The sequence below is a fragment of the Squalius cephalus genome, assembly GCF_949319135.1.
Source record: "Squalius cephalus genome assembly, chromosome: 20".
Classification (NCBI taxonomy): domain Eukaryota; kingdom Metazoa; phylum Chordata; class Actinopteri; order Cypriniformes; family Leuciscidae; genus Squalius; species Squalius cephalus.
Genome location: NC_137141.1, coordinates 18769823 through 18780241, shown reverse-complemented (window position 1 = coordinate 18780241; position 10419 = coordinate 18769823). Strand labels below are relative to the sequence as shown.

General features: G+C 38.9%; 1 protein-coding gene across 1 annotated transcript; it reads left to right on the top strand.

The window, feature by feature from the left end:
- The first annotated feature begins 1978 nt into the window (after positions 1-1978).
- cuzd1.2 (CUB and zona pellucida-like domains 1, tandem duplicate 2) lies at positions 1979-9747 on the top strand. The gene is made up of 20 exons (XM_079854322.1): positions 1979-2120; positions 2368-2552; positions 2910-3008; positions 3148-3186; positions 3351-3449; positions 3632-3688; positions 3899-3997; positions 4126-4164; positions 4913-5011; positions 5200-5259; positions 5331-5426; positions 5609-5665; positions 5876-5974; positions 6406-6447; positions 6572-6722; positions 7925-8136; positions 8330-8505; positions 8630-9021; positions 9233-9477; positions 9582-9747. The coding sequence occupies exons 1-20, from the start codon at positions 1993-1995 to the stop codon at positions 9620-9622; spliced, it is 2415 nt and encodes an 804-aa protein (XP_079710448.1). The 5' UTR covers positions 1979-1992; the 3' UTR covers positions 9623-9747.
- The last annotated feature ends 672 nt before the right edge of the window (positions 9748-10419 follow it).

Below are 10419 nucleotides of genomic sequence, written 5' to 3'. Positions count from 1 at the left end.
GAATCACTGAAGATAAGAGGAACAACAAGACAAGAAAAGAGAAGAGATGAGCAGAAACACAACAACTACAACTGACTTATACAACCTTAGATGAAATTGTCATAGTAAATAATCCAAACATCCGTATTTCGTACACACAACGGCTGGAGAATACCCATAATGCACTGTGAGGGTCGCACCAAATTAATTCCCGTGTCTTGCCAGAAGATGGCGCCTGCAGCTGAATCATCCATCCATTTTCCAAACCGCTGGTGCAACATGGTTAGGCAACAGCGTAATATCAAGAATGTTTCTAACATCTTTGAAGCAGCATGGGTCAAAATTCAGAAACAACAACAACAAAATCCCTAATGTTTTATATACTAATTATTACTATAGCTTTTTACTATGGTAAATATGGAAATAATGATTATATGCAGGTGGGGTCGTGTATATAGGCAGGTAGGGCAAAGCCCTACCAAAATATTTATTAACTTGAAAACAGAGATCCATACAATAAGTTTCCAATAATGTAATTTGTTAATTGCATTAAAAAATTAGAGCAGAGGTGTCTATTCTTATAAAAAAATATTGTACTTCATAAGATTTTAATTGTTAGAAGCAAAATAAATAGAATAGTTAGAGAAGGATATCCTTGTGACATATCAATATCCTGGAGCCTGAAATGACGTAGGCTAACTGTGGAAATGACACAGCTGGATGTTGTTTATCAATGGATAAATCTGTAGACACAACGTTTGTGATATTGGTGTGATCTGAGACAGCAGTAAAGATAATGTTATAGCCTATTCATTTTTTCGCATTTGTGTCAATGCGACTTTGCTTCAAAACACATTTTTGTTTTTATATCAATAAACATATTTTGAAATATACTCCTTTACTAATCTTATTCTGAAATAATGTTCTCATTTCTTTGGCATTTGCATCACAGAACAGAGGATGGGAGTGTGAACCCATAGGCTACATTTTTCTGAGAGAGAGTCAGCAGTGTGGAGAGACATGAAGCATTTAACATTTCTTAATATTCTCTCTCATTCATTGCAACTGGGAATGTCAGACTGTTTATCTGAAACTGGTGCTACTTTCGTGTCACACCATAGACTTGATCATTTTTGCTTCATACATTAATTTCACATTTTGTAAAACTATTTTTGTTATGTAATTGAGACAACTTTGGCTAAAAGTATGCATACAATATAACATCATTAACATGATCACACCATAATGCTAAACTTTGTGTCAACAGAAATATCTATAAAAAAATCACACAGTCAAGAGTAATAATGAAAGTTGCAGCTGTGTCTTTTCCACGATTATGCTGCTATACTTTTTATTCAGCACAGGCTCCAGGATATTGATGTCTCATAAGGAAATCCGTCTTAGGATGGTTTTGACTATAAAAGTCATGATTGAAAGTTTGAAGACAAACTTGATCAGAAGAGAAAGATGGAAGCTATGAATTTCCTTCTCTGTCTGCTTCTCACTGCCTATCAAGGTAAGATTATTATTCACTGGAGAAAATTGTACAATATATGAAAATCATCTGCTTGCTTGAACATCATAAGTTTAGCTTAAATTATATATAATTTCTTAGTTCATATGCATCGTGTAATCAACATGTATTGATATATACATACATATACATTAGAAAGATAAGCATTGCATTAAACGTTATGTCTATATGTCATATTACAGCAAATACCATTGGGTCATGGACAACAGGTAAATCAATGAACATTATACATTAGATAGTGTATAACATGGTTGTTTGTATTTATGCATTTTTTATACAATGTTTAAACTTCAATTTGCATGATATATTTATTTTGTTTTTAATGATGACTGGCTGTATTCCACTGAAGGTTCTCCAGGTATCTGTCTGTCTGTCTATCTATAGTTTTTGTGAGTCTCTGCATTAAGTTGTTGTGATTTTGTAAAATTATTATTATTCTTTGTTTTCCCCTTTTGTATTCAGGACCATGTGGTGGCTCTATGACAGACTGGATGGGTGAATTTTCCAGCCCCAGTTACCCTAATAACTACCCTGAAAACGCACGATGCACATGGAGCATTCATAGAACAGGGGCGACAACTGTGCAATTGACCTTCACCGACGTTTTGTAGGAAGCATTCGTTATCTACCATTATCTCTCTCCGTTTTGTCGCTTGATCTTTGTCAAAGGAATTTGTGTAATTTAATTTCTTAATTTATGAGATGAAACAGAACACCTGAAGTGTGTGCCTTCATCTTCTCAAGCAAAAATAAAGATTTTGTGAAGTATTTTGTGAACACTAAATGTATGTTTTCAAATACTCTGAGACAATATATTAATTGCGTTTGTTTTCTCTCTCCTCTCTATTTGCTAGTTTGGAATCATGCTGTGATTACATCAGAGTATTTGATGGTCCTTCCACCCTCTACCCCTTACTGGACGAAATACGAGACTACAATAACAAACGCTACAACTCCAGCAGCAATGGTCTGACTGTGCTTTTCTTCAGTGATGGCAGTGTATCAAGAAGAGGATTTCATGCAAGCTGGGTCTTTGTAGGTAAGCAATTAAATAAAATGAATAGAACTAATTTAATTTTTAATACAATGCCAGACTGAATAAAAAATATTTAGCGCAATGATTCAGAAATATACAGCGCAACTGGTGTAGTCTAATTCCTGAACAAATGACTTATGAACAGCTTCTATTTATTGAATCAGATGCACACCTTAAAATGTATTTAAGGCTTAAATTAATGTGCTTACTGACTGGTTCATATGACAGTATAGGCTAAATATGAATATTGTCAGTTGTATTTTTTCATTAAAGTCATTAAAAGCCTGTGTAAACACCTTTTGAATCATTACGATTCCCATTCATAATCTAATGGCTGAAATCTACTTCTCTGTTTGTTAGATTCCAATTCATGCAGGCATAACTGTGGATACTCCTTTGGCACTTGTTCATGTGATGATTCCTGCCAGGACAATAGAAACTGTTGTTATGACTACAACAGTGAGTTCCTCCTGATCAGACACTTAAAGATCAATCAGTATTAACAAATCTCTCTTGTATCCATGCGTTCATATATGTAACTTTAAATTTACAATAGGCTATAATGTACAACAAAACTCTATCACTTTACTTTATACAGGCTACTGCTCACGGACAACGACTTGGCCAACTACAACAGGTGCACCTACATCTAATCTATCAGATTCAAACCTTTTACTGGTTTCCTGGGTTGAGAGAGACTGATGTCCCTGTAGTCAAACATCACACACATTTTAATGGCTATTGTAGTCATACATTTATTAAGGGCTTCATGCATAATATCTGTTTCTCTCTCTCTGCTAGATTTCCCCTCCTGCAGGTATAATTGTGGATACAACCTTGGCAGCTGTTCATGCACCTACAACTGTCATAACTATGGAAACTGTTGCCCTGACTACGACAGTGAGTTCCCCTTGATCTGACAGACACTTAAAGATAAAATACTGTAAACAAAATTAATAATCTTTCCTGTAGTGAGCACATGGGTCAGTGTATTTCTTGTGACAAAATGGATTTTGCTAAATCAAAGGAGACTCGTAGTGTTATTTCTTGCCTTTTCAGTTTTATCTGTTCTCTTTAAACAGGCTTGTGCTCTACAACAGGACCAACAACAGAAACAACTCACTGGCCAGATACAACAGGTGCTTCAGCCATTTAGTTGAATTTAAGGGACACTGATGAGATTAATGACATGAAATGGAGTAGTTGAATGTACAACAGTTTACTTAAAGGCATTAATGAGTTTTGCTTTTCTAACTAAATATACACATCAATATGTGACCCAATAATGTGTAACCACACACAGATATTGATGTCATTATGAGTAAAATCTGTTCCTCCCTCTGATACAGAATATGTCTCCTGCATGTATAACTGTGGATACAACTTCAGCAGCTGCTCATGCACCCATGACTGTCAGTACTATGGCAACTGTTGCCCTGACTATGACAGTGAGTTCCTCTTGACCAGTTACAAATACTATACACAAATCCCTCTAGTATTGAGTATACGGTTTGAAAATATGGCAATGCAGTGTATTTCCAGATATTAAATTGATTTTCACATTTTTTCCCTTTAGACTACTGCTCTGTGCCAACTACATGGCCACCTACAGAAGGTACACCAATGACTCTCTTATTTGATAATTCCTTTCTCTACTTGCTCAGTCAACCAGAAATTATGTAGGCTAAGGAATAATTGACGACGGGCCGTTGAATTATTAGAAAAATAATGCACGCCCGAAGGTGGTAATGCGAATTAGGCCTACATTGTGCGTTAATTTTCAAAAAATGTAATGGCCTGGAGTCAATTACTCCGCTTATACTACAGTTACCACACCTCAAAACATGTTCAGATTATGTATTTCGATACATTTGTCAGGTTTTTGTCCTTAAAGCGCAATTGTGTTCGGGACTAATTTCTTACGCATCTAAACAAGCCTCCGTTGCTAATTCCAAAACGTCATTTTAGAGCTTCTAGTAACGGAGGCTTGAGTTGATGAGTGTGTCTGTACTGTAGTATGTGTGTGCGTTTGAATGGAAGAGAGAGCGGGAGAAAGACAGTATGCTTTCCGTACATAAACGTAATTTTGTGGCAAAAAGCATGCAAATCATTTGTCCCATTTTTATCCTATTGTTTACTATATTTATTTGCTTGGTCAGTGTTGTTGTGGGTTTTGGTTATTTTGCTGTTGTTGGCTATAAGGACCTTTGAAATAACTAAAATCGTTTGGTGAAGTAATAACTGTAATGCAGTCAAGACCTGCCTGTAACTTTAGTTTATAAAAGACATTATAATGCCAATAGATGATCATCTGAAAAGTGCAATAATTTCTCAAAAACATATTTCTATACATTCAACAACAGATGAATACTCCTGTGAGAATAACTGTGGCCAAAGTTTTCCTCTCTGTAGATGTGACGACCGCTGTCAACATTATGGCAACTGTTGCCCTGACTACAACAGTAAGTTCCTTTTGATCAGGACAATTTCATTTTAAATAGCCTACTATAAACAAAAACACAAACCTTTCCTGCAATGATCACATGATTCATTGTATTTAGCCTACTATGATGAAATGGACTTTGGTAAACCAAATGAGGCAATGTAGAATTACTTTTTTTCTTCAGTTTTATCGCTTCTCTTTTCACAGTCTACTGCTCAACTACAACAGCAACAACAACAGAAACAACTTACTGGCCAGATACAACAGGTGCTGCTGCCATTCAGTTACATTAATCATACATTGATGACATCATGAGTAAACTCTGTTCCTCTCTCTAGCTCCCTCCTGCAGGTATAACTGTGGATACAACCTTGGCAGCTGTTCATGCACCTACAACTGTCATAACTATGGAAACTGTTGCCCTGACTACGACAGTGAGTTCCCCTTGATCTGACAGACACTTAAAGATAAAATACTGTAAACAAAATTAATAATCTTTCCTGTAGTGAGCACATGGGTCAGTGTATTTCTTGTGACAAAATGGATTTTGCTAAATCAAATGAGACTCGTAGTGTTATTTCTTGCCTTTTCAGTTTTATCTGTTCTCTTTAAACAGGCTTGTGCTCAACAACAGGACCAACAACAGAAACAACTCACTGGCCAGATACAACAGGTGCTTCAGCCATTTAGTTGAATTTAAGGGACACTGATGAGATTAATGACATGAAATGGAGTAGTTGAATGTACAACAGTTTACTTAAAGGCAGTAATGAGTTTTGCTTTTCTAACTAAATATACACACCAATATGTGACCCAATAATGTGTAACCACACACAGATATTGATGTCATTATGAGTAAAATCTGTTCCTCCCTCTGATACAGAATATCTCTCCTGCATGTATAACTGTGGATACAACTTCAGCAGCTGCTCATGCACCCATGACTGTCAGTACTATGGCAACTGTTGCCATGACTTTCACTGTAAGTTCCTCAAAACCAGATGAAAGATCTGTTAAAACTTGCCGTGGAGTTGAAGCATCTATTGCTGAATAACACAAATGTGTCAGAATATGGTATTTATTCCAATATGATAAATGAAAAGAAAAAGAACCCACATTTCTGTCTAGAGTTGTAGAAGTTTAGTAAAATATAAAAGTTTATAGAAATGTGGTATTAAATTATTCTATTATCACCACATAACATAAACCACAGAAATAATAAAGGAAACTCTTATTCACAGCTTGTTATACAAATGATGTTTTGAAGAATGTCCACACTGCTTTTTATTTTATTTTATTTTTAAAGCATTCTGTGGCCATGGGCTTCATTTTAGTCTAAACCACTTCTTGAAGACTCAAACATGATACTTCTGGTTCATACTCATTCAGTTTTATCTTCCTTCCTTTAATCAGGGTATTGCCCATCGTATACAACATGGATAGACTCAACAACAGGTACTACTGTCACTAGTTTTTGTAATGCCTGAGGCTAAATTCAGATAACATTATAATCTGATTCATATGAAACTTGTTTGTAACCTGTAAAATTGAACACATTTTGTTTCTTTATGATTACCAGTTTCTCACCCTCAGTGTGGAGGACACCTGTATGGTTCTGGGCTGTTTTCCAGCCCAAACTACCCAAACTATTACCATGACAATGCCTACTGTGTGTGGTATCTCTCTGCTCAGCAAGGACAGAGGATATTCCTGTCATTTGTTGATGTGCAGTAAGTGAGAGACATCTATCTATTTATCCATCTAGACATCAATCTATCTCTCTATGCTGGGTAGATTACTTATAAATTGTAGTTGGTTACTGATTCCAAAGTACATCTCAAAAATTGTGTGAAGTGGAGTGTGGGGGGAGCCAGGAGCAGGAGTAGTCAGGCAGGGACCCAGGCCACAGTCAGTACGATGATCCAAGAAAAATTCGCTTGAGGGAACCATGGTGGAGGCTTGGGAGGAGGGACCAGGTATATGCACTCTCTTGCGACGAAGCCGGTCGTGGTGGAGACACAGATCACAGGTGACACCACAGGTCTTGAGGGCCAAGGTGGAGCTAACGGCTCATGGGAGCGAGGCATAGGCGGTGACCCGGAAGATCGTGGTGGAGCCAGGGCGACCAAGGACAACTGCTGAGGTGGAGGGAAGGCAGAGTCTGGTGGAGCCAAATGGATGGAGGGCAGAGGCGCAGCTATAAGCCAGAAAACCAGGGTGACGCATGACCTAGGCAAAGTCAGAGGGACATGGGAGCCCGGCGGAGCTGGTGGTATAACGGGCCACGGTTAGACGAGTGAGCATGGAGCCAAGGCAGAATTGATGGGTTGAAGTGCTGAGGTGGAGTTTGGGGCTCGGTGGCAGGAGGCGGAGACAGGGGATCCTCACGCCGAGGCAGAGCTGGTCCGAGGCAGATCCACACCACTGGATGGAATCAACTGAGGATGCACCGAGGGACTGACAGGAACCAGCGGTGGCTGGGCTGGGGAACAGGCTGGCTTAGGCTAAGGAGGTTGGAGAGGGAGGTTGGAAGGGAACTTTAGGGACACAGGAAGTTCTAAGCTAGGAGGGACCAGCGGGGGCAGGGGAAAAAGGGGTATCACCTTTTCAAATACCTCCAATTCACAGTCAGTGGCCAGTAGCAGCTCACATCAGTGGCGGGGCTCCATTCCATGCCCTCATACTCCACGAGTACTCCCTTGGGGAAAGGCAATGTTGCCGACTCGCGCACCTGGTCAGATGTATTGCTGCGCTCAGGCTCCAGGGCGGGGTAAGGCTCAGATGGTTCTACTGGCTCATTGTCCGCGACTGGGCTCTGGGTCTGGAGAAGGGGTGGTGTTGTCGTCCGATGGGCAGATGGTGAACGGCATTGTTGAATAGGGTTCCTCTTTTCTGGTTGGGGTAGCATTTAGTCTGTTTCTGTTTCTTCCAGATTGGAGCGCTGCTGTAACTGTGACTACATCTCTATACATGACGGCTCTTCCACTGGCCATTCACAGCTGGGAAAGGTCTGCTTCAATGACACCACCCACCAGGTGTTTCACTCTTCTTCACGATACCTGACTGTTGTCTTCAGGAGTGACTACTCTGGTGTCAGCCATGGTTTCAAGGCCCATTTCACAAGCTCTCTAACTGCAGATAAAGGTTGAATAGCTGTCACATGCATTCCATCCCTTCTCTGACCATATTAGAGTTTTCTCTTCATAAAATTAAATGTGCTATAAAAACAAATATACACAAGCCAGTTAAAACATGCAGCACATTTGTCTTTCATAAATTTAAATATAATTTAGAAGTGCAAAATTACATTGAGGGGATGAAACTCTTTGCTTTGCAGGTCGTGTGGATTGCTCCTCAGACAACATGGTCATTGTCATTCAACGGTCTTACCTGAACTCACTTGGATACAGTGGAAATGATCTTTATGTGGATGATCATCTTTGCAGACCCAGTATTACCAGTACTGAGGTTGTGTTCAGCTTCTCTCTCAACACATGTGGAACCGCCAAAAATGTATGATCTACATGTGTGTCAGATCCAGCATTTAATGCTTGAATTTGCTGTGTTGGGTTAGTTAGCATAATTGAGGAGCATGTTTACCACACAACATCACCTTCCCTCTGTCTCTCTCTCCTAGATGATGAACGGTTATGTGTCCTACACCAACAATGTGCGGGCATCTCAGTCTCAGTCGGGTGAGATCACTCGTCAGTCACATTTCCTACTACATGTGGGCTGCCGAATGGAGCCGGACACTATGGTCCAGATATTCTACAGGGCCAAGGAGATCATCAATGCCAACATCACAGGAACGGGACGCTTCAATGCCAGCATAGCCTTCTACACCTCCAGCAGTTTCTACCAACAAATTTATGACTCTCCATATCAAGTGGACCTGAACCAGCTTCTGTATGTTCAAGTCAAGCTAAACAGGCCTGACAGCAGCCTGGATCTCTTCCTGGACACCTGTGTAGCATCTCCAAATCCCAATGACTTCAAGGATCGTTCCTATGACCTGCTACGTAACGGGTGAGACCTTTTCATTTTTAAATGTGACACCCTCCAGAATGGAATTAATTGTGGAATTAATTGAGATCAGAAATAATAATTCTGTTGCTTTTAGTTTAAATATATTCTTGTACTCATTTGATGTAATAGTGAAACCAACTCAGTGTGTGACTGTACTTCATTTATTTTCCGAATTCGAATTTTTATCCCAATTTCCCTTCCTCGGTTGTAGATGTCCCAGAGACAGCACATATTATTCCTACACCAGCGGTCAGCACTATTATGCTCGGTTCAGATTCCAGGCTTTCAAGTTCCTCCGGACTCATGCCTACGTGTACCTGCAGTGTAAAGTGATCATCTGCCCCGATAACGATTACAACTCTCGCTGCCGCCAAGGTTGCCGCTTCCGTCGCAAGAGATCCCTTGACAGCACCTACCACACCAATACTGTGACGCTGGGGCCAATCAAACTCAAAGGTCAGAGGCCAGTAGCAGGTTTTGTTCTAATGAATATTCGTTCCAGTTTTTGATGTAATAATACTGAGCCTTTCCTAATGACATTCATTTCTCTGCTTGTCAAGGTCGAGGGTATGATGTGGAGTCTGAGAAGTCAAAGGAATGAACTGATCATCTTCTCAATCATCGCCATTAATCATTACTATTAATCAATCATTAGTAACCACCCAGCAAATTATTCAAAATACAAATTGTATTTTTGCAATTCAATTAAAGCATTTAAAAACAGTTTGTTTTGTCACTGGTGTCTGCAATTGTTTATATATTTACTTTCCATTCTGAAATGAAAAAAAGATAATAGCCTACAAGGTCAGGCCCGGATTAAGGAAGGGCACTGGGGATATAGCAAACCTAAGGGGGCCCTTCATAGTAGCCTATCTTGCTGTCACAAAGAAATAATTACAGGGTTTTTTTTCAATAGCTAACATACTTTTGTCCAATCTGTTGTCACATTTTCAAAACTCTAAACATAATTAGCACAACATCCGTATGTTATGAACCATTAACACAATTCATGTTGTTTTCACACAATACACAGTCAATTAACCCTTTTGTAAAATAAAAATAAAAATATTTTCAAACAAACTTACCCAATACCAAAATCAAGGATCTTTCTGGTCTTATTTACAAATGCTTGAACACAGCATGATTTAACTATCTAAGCGCATGGTCCAAAGTAGGGATGGGCATTTTTCAAAAATATTGTATTCGAATATTCGGGCTCATAAAAATCGAATATTCGTTTATTTAAATGACGTTTAACGAAAAGGTTTATTTTTAAACTTTTTTTTTTAAATAAGTTTTCGTCACCATTTCTGAACAATCTTACGATTAGGCAATATACACAACAAGCTTACAATATAAGTTTTCTTTTAGTTGAAAACAGTAGGCCTATGTCTAAAC